Genomic DNA, 22,951 nt, shown 5'->3' on the forward strand with positions numbered 1-22,951 from the left:
TTACAGGTCTCTGAAGTGAGCATAAATGCACAGCTTTTACAGCTTGTCTATTTCATTTATTTGATCAGTCTGTTTTAAAATCACATTTATCCTTTCAACAAGACACAAGATGGAAAAGGCAAATCTGGAAATTCCATACTAGTCAGATCGTCTCAGGGTTGCAGCATAAAGATTTTATTTGAAAGGCTATGTTGCTATCTGTAGACATCGTTGGTTAGTGTTATACAAGCAGCTTTCCTTTTTCAAAAACAAAAAAGGGGAAATGGCCATGGGTTCAATCAGTGACTGTCCCAGTTCTCTAACTCTGTCCCAGAGCGAACTGTGATATTGAAGTATGAATATGAAAATGTAGCCATATACTATTTATTAATTTTCTGCTAAGAATTCAATAGGATACAGTCAAGTTTGCTGAGGAATCTTTTTTTGTGCAAATCTATAGGGTTGCATACAAAGTTTTCATTATTTCAGAGTACAGCATTTAATTGTAATTATTGTTCTTTCAGGAAGGAAGCAAGTCTGGAGATTACTTTTTAGAAGATCTAAGAAATATTTTATCGTCAGTCATGGTTAGTTCTGCCATGGTATGACACAATGCTAGTTGTAGCACCCTGGTCACTGAAGTTGCTGCAATAGAGAGAAGACTGTAGGCTTAACTGGAATCAATCAACTGTTACTGGTGGGGATTACTGACATTTGGTGGCAACTGATGGGCTAATAAACTGATTGGCTGAACAATGGGAAGATATAGGATTGAGAGTAACTCGGAGAGTGAGCTGGGTGGAGGAAAGGAGAGGAAGCTGTGTGAAAGCTCCTCCTGTTGTTGCTGTATACCTGTGCTATGTCCTGCCATGTTTGGAAACTGAGGATTAAAGACACACATGGTGGAAAAGAAACTGTGTGTGTTTGTGAGCAGACCACAAAATCCAATGCTGCTCACGGGGTAGCATGAGAAGGACTCTGTGACATGTGGGACTTGTCTATGATCTTAACCCTCTTGGTGAAGAGAAAGAACCTTGAGAGGTGACCTCTGTGAGGGCAGGGGAGCAATGGATTAGATGCTGCATTGGTTAATTGAACAACAAAAAGAGAGGTAGAATACCTCGCAGACAGAGGCATGTACTTCTGGGTTGGCAGGCGGAGCAGCAGTGGGCACTGTAGGAGTTTATCTCAGTGTACAGCAGCAGCTCCTGCAGATTGGTGAGTTCCAGTAAAGGAACTGGAAATCAGGCAGTGGAACTTTGACTATGTAAGATGACCCCAGGCATCACCCTGATGGGTTTTTTTGCTAACTTGTGAGCCGGTGGCTATCAGTGCTGGATGGGACGAGGATGGCTGGGCACTATGGCTAGCCCCTTATCTGACCAACAAGGCTCAAGAGGCTTATATGGCACAGAGAGCACCAAGCCAAAGATTATGATATGCTGAAGGCCACTATTCTGGACAGGGTGGGCCGGTTGTCAGAAAAATACTGTCAAAAATCAGAATAGCCAGATGGAATGATGGGATATGTCCCAAGACTTTTGTGCAAAAGTTATCTGACTGGGCCAATTGGTGGTTGAGGTCAGACAGACAGGACACAGAGGCATAAGGGGCTCAATTATATATGAGCAGTTTATGCAGAGCCTCCCCGAAGCTGCGAGAATTTGGGTCCGAAGTCATCAGCTGGAATCACTAAGGGGTCACATAAAACTAACAAAGGAGTATATGGAAGCAGATTTTCCATGAAAAGAGTTCCATTCCCCTACACTAGGGACAGGGGAATGGATGGTTGAGGAACCACCTTCATCGAAGCCTAGGAAGGGGATGCAAGAGGCAAACAAGAGTGTCCACAGCACCCGCTTAGTGGCTTGTTACCGATGTGGTGGCAAAGGACATTTAAAGGAAGACTGCCCATACATGGACTGTGGGTTCATGGAGTTTTGTGGGTGGGTGGGGGCATAAAAGGCAGGACTAGGACAATGACAGTTCCTGCCAAAGTAGGCTGGAGAATCACATGGGGTGTGGTGGATTCAGCAGTCACGTGTAACCTTGTATGAAATACCTTGGTTAAACTGCAGTGGCAACAGAATGGGGAGACAATAACAATTCACTGTCTACATGGGAAAAAGAATACTTATGCCCTGGCAGTCGTTCCACTGGAAGGAGAAGGAAAATTTTAAGTGGCAGAGAGTGGGTGTGGTAATATTGTTGCCGTGTGCAGTGATGATAGGAACTGACTGGACTCTGTCCCCTTATGTAAAAAGAGCGGAAGACAAAGAGGGAGATCCAAACAATGGGTCTGCATAAGGAAATCTCAATGGTAGGCCCTCCAGGTAATCATCCAGGTGCACTGTGAAATGATTCTAGACTACAAGCTCAGAGAGAATAACATGCTGGAGGACTTGAGAGGAAGAGGGAGGGGGAAGTGGATTCATGGGATGTGGTGTAATCACACACCGGACCAGAGACACATGAATTAGGCCAGGTGGGTCCAATCAACCAATTAAGCAGCAAACAAGGGAGATTTAGGCTGTGTGGAGAGCCTTGATTAGAAAGAAGCTCACCTGTGAGGGAACAAGCAGGAGCTTCTACAAAGCCAGGAAGCTCGCAATAGTGTAGAGAGGCTGCAGGAGTGACAGGGGCAGGGAGGCAGGCATGAGAAAAACCTGATGCTACTTGAGCAGAAAGACTTTGGAGGACTCTACCCCAGAAGAAACAACCACTTAGTCACCTAGCCAAAGGGCTGAGTCATGAAGAGAAAGCTGCAGGTCCTGGAGCAAGAGAGGAGCTTCAGAGTGAGAGAAAGACAGAGAGTGACAAAGTGCAACTGCAGGAAGAGGCATTGGCATGGCAGAGCTAATTCCCAGAACGGTCAGGAGGAGGCACTGTCCAGTGGTGAATAGTGTGCCCTTTCACCATCCAAGAGAGAAAGATCAGAGTAACCCAGCACAGGAGAGCAGAGGTTTGGCCAACTGCCAGGAGAAGCAAGCTGGGGAAAGCCCCAGGATGAAAGACATACCAAGGAGGGAGAGAAGGGTCTTGATAAAGCGGCCTTGGCAGGTGAACTTACCTGAGCCTGGGGCAAAGTAAGTCAAGGGAGGAGAGGAATCCTGACATTGAGGCCCTGAAGGGACAACTTACTAGAGTAGATATAAACCAGAGGAAAAGGAAACTAGAGGAAAGGCCCATAGAATGCAACTGGTGTGATGACCTATGGGCAGAGATGGACACAAGGGGGAAATCTCCTTTCTCTGAGTTTACGTCTTGTGGATGGAAGGCAGGAGACCCTCACCAGCAGCCCATGGAAGGCCAGTCTGAGAGGGCCCAGGAAACCCCAACAGAACCCCAGACCTGTAAAGAGAGTAGGGCTCAGACTAGAAAGGCCAGAAAAGGTCTCAATTGAAATAAGGGAGTGGGAGCTATGTGACAGAGTGCTAGTTGTAGCATCCTGGTCACAAAGGATGTTACAGGCCTATTTGAAATAAATCAACCTGTTCCTAGTGGAGTTACTGACAACTGGTGGCAATTGTTGGGCTACTGAGATAATTGGCTTAGTAATGGGAGGTTACAGAATTGGGAGGAACAGAAAGTAAAGGGAGAGCTCAGATGGAGGAGAGAAAGCTGTATGAAAGCTCCTTCTGCTGTATACCGGTGTTATGTCCCGCCATGTTTGGAAACTGAGGATTAAAAGGTACCTGTAGGGTAAGAAGAAACAGACTATGTGTGTCCGTGAATAGGAATCCACAAAAACAGACTAGGCAGTGCTGCTCACAGGGTAGTGTGAGAAGGACCCTGTGATACATGGGTTACCTCTTGGGCTTTAACATGGATCAGATGCAGATCTGAGTGTCTTTTTGCTGCCATCTTGTATTAATAACTTCTTATATATGCCTCTGTTAAAGGTTAGTAAAGACACACTTGGAAATTAGGATGGCATTAAATAACTTTCTTACTGCTTGGGTCAGAAATTAAGGATATTGATATACTAATGAAGGAAACATGTCTCTGTTCTCGGACAATCCCATCTCTGTTGTCCATGAAACTTTGGTCAAAGTATCCATTTTATTAATTAATTTTGAGGAAAGTTCAGTAATTGATGGTTCATCTTGTTGGGTTCTTGAAATAACTGATGAAGAAAATGAATACAGATTGAAAGTATAGAGAACAGGGAAGAAAGGAAAGGGTGATCTGGAAATTCTTGAGTTTAAGTGTCATAGTTTGTGAACAGAACAACTAATGAGTTCACTCAAGAATACAGAAGCTAAATTTTTAGCTATAATGATGCATACAAAACAGTTGGAAATGGAAACTTCCAACATGCTTTTAAAGGGCTCACTGCACCCCTGCTTCCTTGTATTATATTTCTCTGTGGATAAGGAGGGCCACTAAACGATATCTTTAATTCTCTTATCCTTAATTTGACTGAGAATAGTCTTGCAGAGTATCAGTCTGATCTGTTTGCAACATTAACTAGAAGATACTATCATATTAGCCCAGAGAAATTTCCAAAATAAAGTGACAACTGAAAATTCATCGGAGAGTGTATAGATATTACAATTAGAAGATAGGATGATGTCAATGCTTGAAGCAGAAAGCTGGTGAGTCTTAATACTGAATTCATGCCAAAACTATTGCTTTGCCACACAAAGATATTCCAAAATGTAATGCCAGCACCATATACCGATTTGGCAAGAAAAATGCAGAGAATGCTACAGATTGTGTTGACAGCGTGACATGATGTTTTCTTGGATGTAGTCTGGGTATCATGAGAGTAAGCCTGGAGACACTAATGAGAAAAAGGATACAGCACTGGAAGAGCTGCTAAATATGCAGTAGTCACAGGATGCCTGGAGCTTGCTGGAACTAGAGTGGTAATTTTGACATTAAAGCAGCATAGTGTGAATTGGCCAGAGAATCTTGAAGCAAAGGGATTCAAGAAGGTCGAATTTGTTTCTCATACCACACTTGCAAAGGAGTTTTCAAATTCTATGATTTGAATGGAGTTTTCAAATCATATTCTGTTTACAGAAATGGAGTTTTCAAAACATATTCTTGTTATCACCAAGTTCTACATTTAGGAAGCAGGAGGGTCCCAAGCCAGATGGTAAACACAGATCAGAAGTTCAGAGCATTCAAAAAACAAGTTGAATAAACCCAAATTACTGGTTTCCATACTATAAAATGATTGGCTACTACCACTTTTAGTTGGCCCTTAAAAGCAGCCAAAACAAGACCTGAATTTTTAGGTAAACAGTCTGAATCTGGGGAGTTGGCGAAGACAAGATATCTATGCTGCTGTTGTGAACTCTCATTACGGAGTTCTTCCTCTTCCATTCTTCCTCTACCGTTTTTGTAGCCGACTTCCTGCATTCCACTGGAAACTGTCCCACATTGTCAGAGCATTGAAGAGCCACATTAAGAGGTGCCAAGATGCATACTCTCAGATGGAATAAGTCTGGATCTCCCTGGGGAATCTGACTTTACCTGTAAGATGAAAGGCCTGGTGACAGAGGAAGAAAGAAAGCTGGGTCTAATGGCATGGTCAGGAGATTGGAAGATCACAATTGAACAAACTCTCTGATGCTAAGCAAATACCTTTCTCTTGACTGTGGAAATATGTGGAATTGAGGGAAGGAAAATAACTGGTTGTGACTTAAGTCTAGAGGGAACATACAATCAGAGAACCTGGATGCCTACCAGCTCCTACCAATCCCAAGGACATTTGATATAATAGAATCTATATGTGGAAAAGATCTATTAGATCATTCAGTCCATCACTATGAAGATGCAGAATTGTTTCCTATAGTGCATTTTCTTGTGCTTGACCTTGTAGCTAGGCAGATCTACACTGGAGTTCTACAGCACTGCTGTCTTCAAAGAGCACTTGAGCTGATTGTAAAGTTTTTAGATTGTCTGCAGGAGACTAGCTTCCCCCATCAAATGAATAGCTGTAAGAAAGTTATGAAGGATGCACCAATCCCACAGGGTTCTGTCTTCATAATACAGTTTAAGTGAGAGTCCTGCCCCAAATGGTTGAGAATACATGGCTCTTGAGTTGTACATCTGAGTTTATACTACTGTATCTGAGTATACTGAATTGTGAATCAACTGCCAAATACATGAACCCCACTCTTAATGCCAGGCACACTGCACTAAGTTACAATACACTGATGCAAACTCTGGGTTTCTCTGGCTTTATACAAAATATTAAGATATTCTCGAGAACTCTCCATTACAGCCCAAATGCCTATCACCACTTCTGGAGAGGTTTAGGGGAAAAAATCCTAAAGAATGTTTGAAGACACTATCCATCAGATGAGGGGATCTTGCATTGAATGATGATCAGCTGCTGACTTCTGGTTTGCCATTTGCACTCAACCAAGACTGTAAGTTTCTCACGATCAGCATGTGTAATGTATTCCCATCAATGCAAGAAGCCATAAGACCTCAGAAAAATTATCCTTTCCCCCCCACACCTGACTGAAAATTTATAGAAGCATTATTTCTTTGAATGTTTAATATTTCTTGTGGAGCTAAAAGGCAGTAACCACTGACGCATCTAGACTGGTCCCTATGAGTGTTAATTTCTATGTCTGGGTAAAGATGGACTTTATTGATTCCTGAGCAGGAAGCAAACTTTGTATAGTGAACGAAATGTGGAAGAATGCCTCTCAGGCTGAGAGCACTAAACCAGTCCTGTGAACTGATAAAAGACATGGTGGCTACCAGTGTCACCATACAAAAACTGAACCTTGAAACAAACTTGTTCAATACAGAACAAAGACCCTTTCCCTTTGGAGTGAGAAATTTTCTCATGTAATCAGTGCCTTGAACATTCTGCAATTCCATAGAGTTTGCAGCAGAATCTCCTATTTGCTCACTCCTTGCCAGACAATTGTGTTAAAGCTTTCACTTTAACCACCGCCTCCTGCATCTATCCCACGTAGTTGTTTTATAACTTTGAATACGTGGCCCAAGTGTAAATAGATATGCTGTTGCCTTCTTGGATCTGCAGACATCCTTAACATAGCTCAGAAGTGTGAACAGCCATAATCATCTCAGTGAGATATGGAACTCAAACCTAATGATAATTTAATTGTTAACTCTTTCACTGCTGGTCATTTGAGCAGAAATATCCAATTATATCATAGCATCCCACAAATCTCAGTTGCCTCCCATGCTTTCCCAGGTATCAACACCCAACTGTCTCCAATTCAGCTGCCAAAATCTTCAGCAAGAAAACTCCTAACCAATTATTTTCATATGAAAATTACAGTAGAAATTACACTTAGGTGTCCTAATTCTATTAAAGGGAAAAAGAGGACAAACAAGAAAACACAGACAGAATGATCCTTTGCCTATGGGAGTAAAAAAAGAAATTGAGGCACTTTCCTTTGTAAATGGCATTTTTGCAGATTCAAACATTTACTGCAAGGGAGTATTATGCAGTTTGCCACAAATGCCATTCCTTTCTAGATTATTCCAGGTGCATATTCTCCCAAGCACGGGAATCCGCAGAGGAAATTATTTCCTGAGAATACACAGTAGGCTTATCCTCAGGAAAATAGCATTAACACTTTAATGCCTAAATGAGATTACTAGAGATAACAAGGAACTAGACAGCTAGTACTGTATTATCACTCTTCCTTTCATTAAAGAAGACAGAAGGAAATAAGAAAAACTTAAGAAAATTTAAAACAGTGAAGGAAAGATCCATCCCACTTCACCCACATTTACCCTATTTGAAACAAGAAATTACACTAGGGAAATGGGAAAAACCTTTTTTTAAGTTCCTTTGGTCAAGTGATATCAGTGGTGTGGGCAAAGATGCCAAAAATGTGCTTGAGTGCTCAGGGTTATAAGAAGGCCACCATGCTAGGGAGAACTAAGAAAGTATTTCTTATTCTTAATAAGAGAGTTTATATTAACCTTGTAAAAACAGACTACAGGAGAAGATTTTTTAAGTTTCAGCTCATCATCATTTGATTAAACTGACACATCACTCATTTGCCTGTAATTGTGATGATTTGAAAAATAGCATTGTGAATGTTAGAGTTAGCATTTGAAATAGGTTACCACTATCTGTTTCTTTTCTATGTATTGTTTAAACCTCTTTTAATTAAATTTTTTAAATAAGTGCACAACGAAGCGCACATCCAACCTCCATACAGTACAAGGGAAATCCAATAGGATTAAGCTCAGCAAATAATTTAATAAAACTCTACAAGAAAAATGACTTAACCATTAAGGACAATGCAGCACTAATGCGTTTCATAACCAATGTCTTACCAACTGTAAAAGGGTCAGTGCACATGTCACTTCTGTTCTCCTTCCATGCCAGCAGGTACTCAATGCTGACGTGATCTGCAGCGTCTATATGACTGTTAACTGCCACCATCATGTTATGAGCTTTTGCGATGCCGTAATAAACCTTAGTTTCATTCACCACGGGCAAGTCAGTTAGGGTGTTTGCTGCCTCAAAAGCCTGATTGAAATATTCACATGCTTTGTAATAGTTCCCCTAATAAGGAAGAGAAAAGCGAAGAAGAGGTTTTTACATTTTTTTTTAACTAGCACATCTTTAACCTAGTGCTTTGTACTTCCCCCTTCACAAGCGTAAAGAAGCCACAGCTGTTATTCCACCCCCAAAATGATTCACTGTGTGATCTTGGAAAAAAATCACACCTCTCTGCCTCAGTTTCCTAATCTGTAAAATGCAGATAATAGGACTTACTTACCTGTCTCTCTGGGGAACTGTATTTATTAGTCTCTGTTCATATAGCATTTTGAACATGTAAGCTTCTATATAAATGGTAAATACTATTTCTGATTATAGCTGAGCCACTCAGTAACAGTAACCAGAAATTCAATACATTCAACATCCTTGGAAAAGGATAAAAACTAGCATGGTGACACTAACATTTAGAAACAGGGATTTTTTTCTTTTAAGAAACAAGGAAGTTAGTCAAAACTCCTACAGTCAAAAGTACAGAAATTAAAATTTTTGGAAATAATAATAGTGTCTCTGAATGCATGCACTCTATACCAAAAAAAGGGAAACAGGAGGGCAAGATGTAAACTCCTATGGGTAAATGGCAAGGCTAAAGAGGTTATTCAAGCCACAGATTTCCTTCAGAAAATGGAAATCCAACACTAGTGGAGCCAAAATAAAGGAGCATAAACTATAGCAGGCAGTATGTAAGAAGGAATTAGTAGGGCTAAGGTGGAATTTGAAGAGCAAATAGCTAAAAGAAATAAAAACAAATAAGAAGTAATTCTTTAAATACATCAGAAGCAGAAAGACCGAGAGAACCCATGGGTCTGCACCACAGGGCAGTAAAGGGAGCAATTAAATAAAATAAGGACATTGCTGAGAAGGTAAATGATTTCTCTGCATCTATCTTCACCACAAAGCATGTTGGGGAGATGCCTACACTGGACCTATTCCTTTCTGGTAATAAAGACAAACTACAATCTAAGATGGATATGTCTAAGGAAGAGATGCTGAAACAAGCTGACAATTTAGAAGGCAATATATCACCAGGCCCAGATACAGCACAGAGTATACAGCACAGAGTTTCTGAAGGAACCTGAAATTGAAGTGGCTGAGTTGCCAGCAAATATATGGACTCCTCATAAAAATCAGATACTATAATAGAGGGTAGCAAGCGGCACACCGAAAGTTTTAAAAAAATAGGGTGCCACAAGATTCTGTACGAGCATCAGTGTTGTTTAATCTGTTTGTTTAGTTATCTGGAAAAGGGGGTGAGTAATAAGGTGGCAAATTTGCAAAGGACACAAAATTATTTCAGTTAGTCAAGACCACGGAAGACTGGGAGGAACTTCAGAAGGACCTAATCAAAGTCGGTGAATGGGCAACATGATGGCAAATGCAATTCAATGTTGAAAAATGCCAAATAATGCACATTGGAAGGTATAATTTGAATTACTTAAACACTTATTGGGCTATAAATTAACTGTATCAGCTCAGGAAAAAGAGCCAGGCATCCATATGAACATCTCAGTGAAGACATCTGCTCAATGTGCAGCAGCCTTAAAAATAAAATATAATATATTAATAAAACCAAACAAAATGTTAGGATGCATAAGGAATGAGATGGAAAAGAATACCCAAACTATTATAATGTGAGATTATATAAATAAATGGTATGCCCTGGCTTGGAATACTGTGTTCAGTTCTATTTACTCCACCTCAAAAAAGATACAGCAGCAATAAATGAGGTTCAGAGATATATCATGAGAATGACTAGGGCCATGAAAAAACTACCCTACGAAGAGAGAGTAAAAAAAATTGAACAGCCTACACTAGACAGGAGATAAGATATGACATGATAAAAGCACACCAAACAACAAATTGTACAGAAAAGATATATTGGGAAGATTCTTTCCCATGATACAAAAAGCAAGGGGGCATTTGATATAACTGAAAGGCAGCAAATTCAAAACTAATTAAAGGAAATATTTTTTCACACAGTGAAGAGTTAGCCTGTGAAACTCATTGCCACAAGATATCATGGAGGCCAAGAGTTTAAGATTTAAAAAAGAGATTGGACATTGATATGAGTAACAAGAATATCCAAATTACAATCGTAAATATTTTAAAAATAGATAAATGTTTTGGAAGGGATATAAAGGATCAAGTGTTAGGGCATAAGCCAAACTTTAACTAGTGGGGTTAGATTGAAACATTCCCTGCGGGCAAATTATCATATAACTGCCTATTACAGGCTTTTTGTGTTTTTGTCTGAAGCAGCTGAAACCGGCCACTGACCAAGAACACGTACTAGATAGACAACTGGTCTGACCCAGTATGGCAATTCCTATGTTCCTATTATTAGCAGCCATAGTGGATCAGTTTCCATTCCTCAAACCCTCATGGAATTCTGTAGCCCTTGATGGGTACATCCTTCCTGACACACAAGTCTTTTTCAGAGATGTCACCTGCTTGACCCCTTTACTTTTAACTTGACTAAGTCCCTCCCTGAAGATTTCAATTCCCCTGTGCAATTATGGAGTCTGGTTAGACTGTTAGAGGTTTTGAGGGCTTCCTGGTGGGAAGGAGCTATGGGTAGGATGTGACTTTTTTATGCACACAAAAACTCATGAGCATGGTCAGCACTGTAAAAAGGAAAAGTGTATTTCTGATGTTAAATATGCATCTTAATGGGATATGATTTAAAAACCACCAATCACTAGAAAAAATTCTTCAGTGACAGAAGTAGCAACCTGGCTTGCATATTGGAGCAGAGAGTTCTTTTAATTCAGATAATCCCGCACTATTTTACTGTGGACAGTTCTTTCCTCAATTTTTGTTGAGACTAACTAGGATTTAGAACCATCAGAATTTGTTTAGTCTTGCAAAATCACTCCTATATTTATGCTAAGAGCTAATACTAGCCTAAGGCTAGTTAAACTACATTTATTTGATATATTCCAATAAAATAAAATCTTATTTCCTATCAAGTAGAAATATAATTTGCTATTGATGTTTCAAGTAGTATGATTTCTAAAACTAAACAATAACAGCAATAACTGTAACAAGAAAAGCAACACATCCCTTAAAAATGAAACAAATGAAGGAAAGAACTCTGCAGAGCAGATATATGCTTTTGCTTTAGTATTTTTAATTTCAGGAGACTTATACACAGTTTCAGAAAGACAATTTGAAAAGAGACGTCATTTAACATAATGCAATGAACTCTCACTATACATGTTTTTAGTTTTAAAGAAATATTGCCATATTTTTAAAGTAATTTATTTTACAAAAATCCCCAAGAATATTAAAAAGTCATCTTCTCTCTCTGTATTTCTTTCTTTTTGTGATATCATGATTCAGTGCTGAGACACCAATCAATTCTGAATTCTGATATCACAAACAGAACTTAAGAAGAACATGTATAGGAGAAGGCTAGTTCTTCCAGAAGATCACTTTGAATGCAGTTGGTAATCAACAATGATGGCAGAAGAATGTAAATGGCAGTTAACCAGAGTCTGAGTTAAATATTTTGCAATACTTGCCTGAACTGTGGAGGGGAAATATTTAACCCTACTGTTGATATAAACCTATTTTATTCTGCCTTCCAAATCCACTAAACTATAATAAAGGTACATTTTAAATATATTTCTTAGATATCTTGCAGATTCTTTGGCTTTCAAGATCATTTTTATAAAGGCAGAGTCTTTTGAATTTGCATTAAGGAGCAAAGCTTTAAGTGAGAATATCGTAAAATTGAAGTCCCAGGTTAATTCAAAGATTACAGCATAGACTTTGTATCATTGCTTAAGCAACACCACAGGACAATAACCTTTACATTGGGAATTCTGTATAAGATAAAACATAAAAGTAAGGAGTCACTTGGGGGTTGCAATTTCTAAGGTGGACATGCAGCCTGTAGAATAAATTAAAAGAACATTATTTAGGTCACCAAAACAAGCACTTGAAAGTTAGGAAATACCAGATTTATGGTTGCTGCATACCCATAGAGTTCCCCCACTTTTTCAGCAATATGGTAGCCTTAGCTCAGAAATGCTCTTAGTAATTTAAAACTTCATTTTCAGTATTTATATAGAATTTATTCATGGTGAAAGTGCCTTTCCACCTTCTGCAACTAGCAGGGTTGAGCAAGATGGGTACAATTTTCTTTTATTACTTATCATTTCAACATGATTCCATGTATCATTTCAACTTCAAAAATGTTTTAAAAACAATTGGTATCAAATATTTTTTTCTGAATACTTGTTTGAGTTTTATTTGTCCCTGTATGGGCAGCTGCACTGGCATGGAAAGAAAGGCAGCTAGTGCCTTCATTTGGGGTTTCACCAGAGGAGGACAGATTTCAGAGCGGTAGCCGTGTTAGTCTGTATCAGCAAAAACAATGAGGCATCCCTGTGGCACCTTAGAGACTAACAAATTTATTTGGGCATAAGCTTTCGCGGGTTAAAACCCACTTCATCAGATGCATGGAGTGTAAAATACAGTAGGCAGGTATAAATAGACAGCACAACTCCCATCTTTTCATGTACTGTGCATTTATACCTGCCTACTATATTTCCTCTCCATGCATCTGATGAAGTGGGTTTTAGCCCACAAAAGCTTATGCCCAAATAAATTTGTTAGTCTCTAAGGTGCCACAAGGACTCCAGAGAAGGACAGTTTTAAGTAACAAGCCTACTTCAAAAAGAAGCTGTCTGGGAGATATGTTAAATCAGCGTATTTCATGGTTACCCCAACCTTGCCTTGTCCAGCATTGTCTATTTTCTGGTTTGCACAGACAAAATCAAGGCCATCAAGTAGAATGGGTATGAGTGTACGTGAGCACGTGTGTGTGGAAAAAGATTTTGCGTTACTGATACACTCCCCCGGAGGACTTTCTCATTCAGGAAGTCACTTCCTGAATTATGCTGGCAGAGCACACATAGCAAATTAGGCTAAAAGGTTTAAATCTCCACCAGTGTAGTAGGTTAGAATTTTTATTTGTCCATTTGTTAATTTTCAAAGAGCAGTAGTTATACTGTACAGTTGTATACTATAAGATATTTATTTGTGATTTAATTGTTAATTTGCATAGATGTGCCCAAGCTGCATATCTGGATCCAGACTATTGTCAGAGTTGAAATATAGGGGTGGTTTGGATTTGGGGTTTTGGTTTGACTCATTATAGAATTGCATCCTTATTGTGAAATTTGGATCTGGGTTTAGGAACACATTTTAACGTTACCCAAAAGTGTTCAGATTTAGAGTTCCAGTTCACAACCATACCTAGTCATTTGGCAATATAGGAGACATTCCTATATGAATCAATACATTCATCAGATTTCTGATGGGACAGTCTCTCATACAAGAACACAGATTTTGACCCTGAATTACAATCAACTCTAGGTTTCAGAGTAACAGCCATGTTAGTCTGTATTCGCAAAAAGAAAAGGAGTACTTGTGGCACCTTAGAGACTAACCAATTAAAGCTTATGCTCAAATAAATTGGTTAGTCTCTAAGGTGCCACAAGTAATCAACTCTAGGGCATCATCATTATAACTAATACTTACTCTTTCATTGTAAATATCTCCAAGGGATATGCATGCATCCACTAAACTTCGGCTTAGCTGAGCACTCTCGGCAACCGTCACAAACTTTTCCAAGTACTCAATAGCCTCAGTCACTTTTCCCTGACTAAAACAAATGACAAAGGTTGCAATTACATTTTTATTGAGGTTGTTTCTTCATACACTGCAATAGACTATAGTTGAGAATCTGTCAGTGCTTCCCTCAGCAGCCTTATTTTGAAGTAGTCTAGAAACTGTATTTACTAACTTGCTTTTGGGTGAAATTTGGAACCCAATTCTGTCCTCATATGCACATCTGCTACCTCTATGGAAGTCTGTAGGGCTGTGATACTCAGACTGAGACTTGCGAGCTGTAAGTGGCTCTTTACTGTGTCTCCTGCAGCTCTTTACAGCACATGATATTAAAACACTGTGTGATTTAATTATTAACCAATCTAAGTTGTTAGTCAATCTGGATGTTTTTACTATGTTATTAACCAATTGTAGCTGACAAGGGGCAGAATTAGGTCCTCTGTACACAAAAAGAAAAAAAAATACTTTTCCTAAATTGCCAGTATATTGTTGCATTATTTTTAGTACCAAGAATGAAAAAAATAGGTAGGCTATTATTTACAATGCTTGTCTGAGTTTCCAGTACTCTAAAATGATGTTTTATTTAATCAGCATCTGGTCACACATTTTTGTAGATAGGTCAGACCTTGCCTAGTGACCAAATTGAGAGAACATGCCGAGGGAGGGGACTAAGCATATTAGTTTGTCAGTGAGAAACTTGCTTTTATATTTTTCTGCCCCCATCACTCATGGATGCCACTTTTTGCTTTAGAATCCTTTCCCTTCTTGTACAGCAGCTGCAATATAATGACACTAACATTGTAGACCATAGAACTGGTAGCATCCTTCAGGATGTAATGTTGCTGTTTGGCTGCACAGACCAAGGGTTGCTACAGTCATACAGGCTACCCTATAAACTGTGGATTGCAGGTGTCACCTCCAATTCCCACTGAGACTCAGGCTACTTGAGGTTACTCCCAATCTAGGATGAAAATTGGCTAATGACTTTGATAATAATATTTGCACATATCATTTTTAATAAAGCTGGCTATGTTAACAATATAGTATCTCTGCCCTCTAGGCCAGATGCTCGAGTTTGCTTGCGAGTGAAGCCCTGCACTCTTTTTCTCTTTAAGGCGGAGTGTCACTGCAGCTGACCTCAATATAAGCCATGAACCTGAGTCTCTAATGTAGTAGTGCAGCATGCTATATGTCAACTCACCAAGCCAGCCAAAAAAATCCAGTCCTAATTTAGAATCTCACAAATTTAAGTTCCTGTAAGTGATGAAAAATAGTGATATATTTTCATACTATTTTAAAACACCTTTAAATTATATTCCTGCAACAAATGACTGACTGAGGCTTATTTAAGCTAATCCTTTTAATATAAACCATATTAGGGATATGTGTTTCCAGAATTTGATGGTGCTATGTCTGCTATGGTTCCTTAATTGGCTTATGCAAACAGAGTAATCAGAACAGTGAAGTTCCTGCCACTGAACAGGAAAAAACAGTGAAGCTTTGATGAAAATCTTTAATATTGCTGTGACCACTTCTAGATAAGTGGACTCAGCTGCACTATTGCAATCGGCTGCCAAAACATCCAGAATTTAACAGGGTGCTTAAAATGTTCAAGTGTTATGTTACAGTAAAGAACGTATTTTTAAATGAATAGAATTCTATTTATCAAAATTATTAAATGAACATATTTAAACAGCACTAGAATATGAAATGTACTGAACTGTAAACATTTGTCCAATGTCAAAAGGTTTCTGAATTTTAGAATTAGAAACATATTTGGAAACCTACTTTTCTTCCAAAGGGGAGAAAATCAAACATTTCCACACAGAAGCGTGGCACATGATTTATATAAGTTAAAGGACAAGGTTAAAGTGTTAGACAAATATTAATTCCAGTTTTTCTAGTTTTCTATATGCAGTGCACAGGTGCAACTTGAACAGCATATTATATGGTATAATCATTAAATCCATTCAACCAGACCTTAGAGAGTTAAAAACATATATTCTGAGGAAAAGAACTCCTCGGTCCAAAGGATGAGAATGAAACAGTGCAGAATATTTGTGTATCAAGGTGATTCCAGTTTCCAACTGGGAAAACAGGACTGTTAACACCCACATCCCCTGACAACTGTCCAATTATGTATATCACACTTGGCCTACTGTTTGCAGTAGAAGTAATCAATAAAGGATGTGGTTGAGTGAACATAGATTTTGGTTGAACCAATGCATGAAAACTTAATCATTTACTCAGAGTGGAGAAATCAAATAGAACAGAGATGAAACAGCCACTAAGGGGTTTGTTGAATGTGCCACCAAGTTTGTGGGCTAGTGACTGAAAGTAATAAGGCAAATGGAATCAGTGACAGGAGAAAATGTAAAAAGGTTTTCTTAATCTCATGAATTAATAGCAATGTTTTGATGTATTTTTGGTCATTTTTGGATATTTCATATCAAAGACCTTATGTTCCATTTATAGAAAATATAAACATTACTAGGACATATAATTTCTCTCAGGCAAAAGGAAATTAATTTGATTAATAACAAAAAGGTAATTCTCACAGTTAGAGCTTTATTTATGCCAACTACCAAAGAGCTCTGCTACTAGATGGTAGAATAGTCTTCCAAGGGAAGTTATGGAAGCCTATAGCTTGAGACATTTAAAACTAGTCCAGACAGATCACTAAAATATATTCTGTCAGAAACAACTCTGCACTGGACAGTAGGATGCACCTAATAATGTTATAAATAGGTCTTATCCACCTCAATCATCTATAATTTTATGGTTCTTTCAAAAATGCATATTTTTCAAAATTTCTACATGCTTTGTATAACTATACACATTCTGCTTCCTAAGATATTACCCTCCTATACTTGTGAGATATTCAGCTTTTTTACAGCACTGGCATTCATGACTCCATAGGGCAGTTAAGATTGCTTCAGTAAAAGGCATTACATACCTGTAGTACTCTTGTTTTCTCGATTCAGGCTAAATGAGCCAATGAAATTTTCTCTGCAAGTGTTAGGCATTATGGAGGCCTGAACCTTTTGTGATGTTGCTCAAGCAAGTCGTGCAAGGATGACTGAATCTGATGCACAAACCGAGTGTCCACAACAAGTCACTTGTTACTACAGAGGACACTGTCAGAGGTTATCTTGAAGGTGATGCCCTTATACCAGACTGCTCCTCAAATAATGATAGGCTTAGAAACCTCCAATCAGGCTTCAGTAGCATGGTTAGGATCTTCAAGACTCCATATAAAACTGCAAAATTTACAGGACCACAGGCTGGTTCTCAAGGCTTTTCCAGTCTTCTGGGATCTTTCCTGTCATCCATGACTTCGTAAATACTATTGCCAGTCACTCAGATTTCTTCTGCTAATTCCTTCAGTACGCTCGGGTGAATAGCATCCAGCCCTGTTGATTTGAATTCATTCAAATTGGTCAGAAGATCTCTGACGTGTTCTTTACTTATCCCATATTTACTGCATTCCTTCCCTTAACTTCATTAGTTGTCCGGTCACCTCTTATTTTTTTGTGAGAAGACTGAAGCAAAGCAGGCATTGAGCAGCTCTGCCTTCCTATCATCTTTCATTATCAGCTCACCTTCTCCACTGAGCAGTGGACCCACACCGTCCTTGATCGTTCTTTTTTTCTGACATATTTGAAGAACTCCTTCTTGTTGTCCCTAACATTTCTTGTCAGCTGTAACTCATTCTTTGCCTTGGGCTTTCCTGATTTTGTCCCTACACACTCATGCTATTCCCATGTATACTTCCTTGCTGACATGCCCTTCCTTCCATTTCCTGTATGTAGCCCTTTTGGTTTTTAGATAGTTAGAAGCTCCTTGTGCAGCCACATTGGCCTCCTGTGGCTCTTCTTATCTTTTCTCTCATCAGAATAGCTTGATGTTGACTTTGACTCCTTTTCTTCTTAATTGGTCTTTCCCTGGGACCTTGCCTACTATTTTTCTGAGTCGGTAGAAATCTGCTTTTCTGAAGGTTGTGAATCATGATGGGAAGTCATTCAAACCTTCACTGGTTCATCCAGTATTTTCCCAGTGGGATCATCCAGACACAGGTCAGAACAATAAGCACCCAAAGTTCTGTGTGAGAGTGAACGGGGACATACAATGTGTATCACATGCCCTTTTTCACATTGGGGAAAGCACTCCTTTACACCTGTCTTTCATTTCCCCTCATCCTCGCGAAATTGAGGAAGATTCAACAAAACAGATCCAGAGTGATCTTAGTCATGATCATCTGGGCTGGGCAAAACTGGTTCTTGGAACTTTTGGCTCTCATTTACTCTTACCGAGTCATGATACCTCGTCTGAGCAGAATAGGGTAATTCTCTCAAATCTTAAGTCACTTCTACTGACAGTATGGCTGCTAGATTTCTAAGGTCAAGTAGACTTACACTTGTCCAAAGAGATCAAGGCTGTTCTGTTAGAGTCCAGAAGCCATCCACTAGGAGGTGTTATATGGCCAAATGGAACCAATTTAAAATGTTGACTTAAGAAAAAGACCTGGACCCACTTTCATGGCCAGTTTCAGTTATTTTAGAATTTCTCTAGTTTCTGATGGTATTAAGAGTGTCGTTAGCTTCCACTAACATCTACTTAGCTGTTATATCTGCCTATATCATGGAATGTAACCATCCCCTCTTAGAATACTTATTAAAGGGATGTTCCAGACTTGTACCTTCCCATTTGGGATTCTGCTGATCCTTGATACTTGTGGCACTACCCAAACTCATAGAAGGGCCCTTTAAGTTTATGGGATCCTGTGGTCTGTACCATCTCTTGCTGAAGTTCTCATTCTTCATGGCCATTAAATCAGCCAGAGGGGCTTGGAATTGCAGGGCCTGATGACCTGTCCACCTTATACTACATTTCATGAAGATAATGGGATATTCAGGCTTTGCCCAAAAATTCTTCAAAAACAGTATCAGAGTTTCACCTCAGTCTATATCAATGTCTGTATTTTCCCCAGAATCCCCATAGCCATGCTGGAAAAGAGAGGGTACATACCACGAATTATAAAAGAGCTTTTAGTTACTACTTAGACAGAACAAAGTTGTTTAGAAAGTCAGAGTACTTGTGGACTTTGGAGAAAAATCTCCAGTGAAGACATCTCAGCTCTAAAGCTGTTTAAGGGGATAAAACCATGCATCCAGTCATGTTATAACCTACCTGATGTTTGTGTACCAAACATCTTGGGACACACTCAGCTAGGGAGGTAGCAGCATCAATGGCAAGAATCCACAATGTGCCATTATCTAAAATCTTGAAATTCAGTTCACACTTTCATGAGTCACTAGTCTCTCAACACAGCATCAAGAACTGATGCTAGTTTCACGAGGGCAATGCCTCAGTCACTGTTCAGTTAGCAGGACTTCTCAGTTAACCTTTGGAAGTCAGTGCTAGCTGGTCTCCTACAATGGAGCTCTTGTGGAGACAGTGGGTAAAATTTTCAAAAGCACCTAAAAGACTGAAAAGTCTAAGTCTCACTGACTTTCAATGAGACTAAGGGCAGGTCTACACTTAAAATGCTGCAGCAGTGTAGCCACACTGGTGCAGCTGTGACCTGTTATGCTTCAGTGAAGATGCTACTACACCAGTGGGAGAGCTTCTCCCATCAGCGTAAATAATCCACCTCTGCAAGAAGTGGTAGCTATTTCGATGGGAGAAGTCCTCCTGTTGACATAGCGCTGTCTACACCGAGGGTTAGGTTGGTATAACTGTGTTGCTCAGGGGTATGGATTTTTCACACCCTTGAGCAACGCAGTTATACCCATGTAAGTTTATAGTGTAGACCTGACCTTAGGCTAAGTGCTTAAGTCACTTTTGAAAATGAGACCTAAGGGCTTAAATTTCTTAGTTGCTTTAATTTCTTTTTAAACCAGGCATCACTAAAAAGATAAAGGAGTTACTTAATAGTAACTCTGTTCTCCAAGTGTATTGACTCCACAGAGCCACAGGATGATACTCTCTCCTCCCCTCTGCCTCAAAGCCCAGCTCTAAAGAGAAAAGGAGTACTTGTGGCACTTTAGAGACTAACCAATTTATTTGAGCATAAGCTTCCGTGAGCTAAGTGAGCTGTAGCTCACAAAAGCTTATGCTCAAATAAATTGGTTAGTCTCTAAGGTGCCACAAGTACTCCTTTTCTTTTTGCGAATACAGACTAACACGGCTGTTACTCTGAAACCAGCTCTAAAGAGAGTCTTTGGAGGTAAAGGGACTGCTAGAGGTAAGTCTGGCTGATGTAAGTCAGGCAGCAAGTTTTCTCCTGCTCAAAGCAGATTTAGATGGCACAGTGGTAAAAGAACCAGTTGTCAGTCAGATCCAGCTCTCCCATTGTTGCTGGCAATGGTGGTACTGCACTGGTGATAGAGAAATAATGGGAGATTTTATGAAAGTGCTCATTGTATACAAAGCTGGGACCTTTTGATGGCACCCAGGATGAGAAAGGAAATGTAAGTTGTGTCTGTCTGGTCAGCCCTCTCTCTCCGTCCCTGCCCTGTACAAGTGCTCTCTTTCCCATAAAGGCTGATTTGTGCAGATATTGCTGGAGTCTTGGAATAGTATGTGTACGTCATATATCCTGCAATACCTATGCACAACAGAATGAGTCAAGGACAATCCATAAACTTTAACTTTGAATTTCCTTGATTTTATTGATCATATGTTAATTGCATTACATCATTTTGTATCCGTGATTTTTGTAAAAGTTCTAATTTCAAACTAATCCACCTGGCAAAGGCTTTTAAGGCTCAAAATGCTAGACTGAAACAACAGAGAAGAATTATATTTGCAACAAATTGTTTTACCCAGACGTGCTCAAAACACAAATGTCTCGATGGAAAAAGTGAGGTAGAACAATAAATGGAAACTTCTATTAAGAAGAGTTCTTGAAAGGTCACACTGAGGCACACTTACTGGAGCATACTATACTTTTCTAGGCTTTCTGCTTTCTAACCTGTAAAGTATGACTGGATTTCTATCTTTCAGCAAGGCCTTTACCTAACTTTTTGAAAATATAAAAACAAAACAAAACAAACAAACAAAAAAGACAGGAAAAGCTTTGATCATGCACTTTTAAAAAACTGTTCTGGTTTAAAATAACTTACGATGAAAGGGTCACTTACTGGAAGAAGGGCACTGCTTAAAATTTAAGCAGTCAGTAATGGGAAGCGACAGACCTCTAACAATTTAAGTCTTTCACAGTTGAATGAATTTGCACGGACAGCAAGACAAGGATGTGCTAACCTACCTTACCAGGACCTTGGCTATAGCTTGATATGCTCTACCTAGGCCAACAAGATCACACAGTTCTGTGGAGATTTCTTTGTAGGTGTTCAGATTCTGTGAGGCAGGAAAAAACAAACAATAAAAACATAACATCAGACACTACTGCTTTTGATTTAGAATCAATTTGTCCATACAAGGAGCTAACATGCCGTTTTTATTATCTACAGAGTGCTACTTTTTAATCACTATTTCATTTTTGTATATGTAATAATTACAAGTAATAAACATAAGGATGTCCAATTTCCTTAAATCACTCTTAGCACTGCAGAAAACCAAACAAACATGATTTACAAAAGAATTTGCTTATCTATAATTTAATAGATTTTAGGAGCTGTGCATATTTTTAAAGAAATCTGTGAGTCAATATTTTAAGAGCATTCTGCATTCATATGTGATATATTTTGAGATGATACACTGAAATGCACATTTTCTTTCTTTAAAACACTAATTTTGAGAACTCTGCTTTTGGTACAGTTCTGAGGCATAAAGGAAATTGAATAAATTGTAGTTTGTATATTTAAGCTAGGGTTAATCAAAAAAGATCATTGTAGATCATTTCATTACATGCACTACTAATTATTCCAGCACACAAGCAATTTGTTAATACTTGTTTGGAATGTACTCCATTAACGTGACCTCTTCTATAATCAAAGGATTACAGCTGCCACCAAGAAACATATGATCTTAATTTAATTTAACACTGACATCATCTGTATTGCATAATTTCCCTTTTTCATCCATTTTTTTCCAATGGGGATGAGGAAGGAAGGCATATAAAATGAAATCCCATTCTTTCCTCCCTCCCCCTTTGTTCCTTGACCCAACCTATTACACACATGAGGACACAGGAAATCTCCAAAGACTATCTATAGAAATCCTTTTTGCACATTTCCAAGAAAGGATTAGTGAATGTCATTTACCAGACTGAAGGGGGATGGGAGGTGTAAAGGGACATATGACAGCACCTTACCTACCCCATGATGCCTGTCTAGGACAGTTCATGTTGTGGGAAAAGAAAGGGCACTTTGTATTAAGAGCTCATCTCTCTTCATCTGGTAAAGTAGAGGGTTCAAAGAAGAACATCTGTGTGCCAAACATCAGTGAGCATGGATTTCAGCACTCCTATTGCTGCTTCTTCCACTCAGAGATTTCTTGTTGTCTACTGTGCATGTCTGGTATAGGCTTGGGTAGGGTATTTGATCCAACCCTCAGTGGATTCTCATTCTATTTTTGAGTCATCTAAACTATGTCTGCACTGGAAAGCAACATTTGCCAATGTGTATTCTGCACTATTTCCTCTTCATTACCTCATCAACAGAGTTTCAGTCTTCATATTCAGCAGTATTACTTCCTGTGTTTTGAAGGGCATTGTGAATTGAAGTAAATGAGATGTCAAAAAGAGAACAGATGACATTGGTCATAAGACTCATAGCACCAGCTTGGAACTCTCTCTTGACTGAGTACTTGCTCAAATTAAAGTCTTCAATGGTGCAGAATTAAAGAATTTTG

The 22,951-nt window shown here is 39.1% G+C and overlaps 1 protein-coding gene across 4 annotated transcripts in view; it reads right to left on the minus strand.

Moving 5' to 3' along the window:
* Positions 1-22,951, minus strand: part of TTC29 (tetratricopeptide repeat domain 29) — a 359,180-nt gene that overhangs the window by 64,810 nt on the left and 271,419 nt on the right. For 3 of the 4 annotated variants that reach the window (XM_073341296.1, XM_073341297.1, XM_073341298.1), the window contains 3 exons: positions 21,405-21,496; positions 14,045-14,168; positions 8,269-8,500 (listed from right to left, as the gene is read on the minus strand). In XM_073341296.1, the coding sequence (XP_073197397.1) occupies positions 8,269-8,500; positions 14,045-14,168; positions 21,405-21,496 (448 nt within the window). Of the gene's footprint in view, positions 1-3,625; positions 3,675-8,268; positions 8,501-14,044; positions 14,169-21,404; positions 21,497-22,951 lie in introns of those variants that run through there. The other variant, XM_073341300.1, reaches the window with a different exon arrangement.

The sequence above is a fragment of the Lepidochelys kempii genome, chromosome 4 (assembly GCF_965140265.1).
Source record: "Lepidochelys kempii isolate rLepKem1 chromosome 4, rLepKem1.hap2, whole genome shotgun sequence".
Lineage (NCBI taxonomy): Eukaryota > Metazoa > Chordata > Testudines > Cheloniidae > Lepidochelys > Lepidochelys kempii.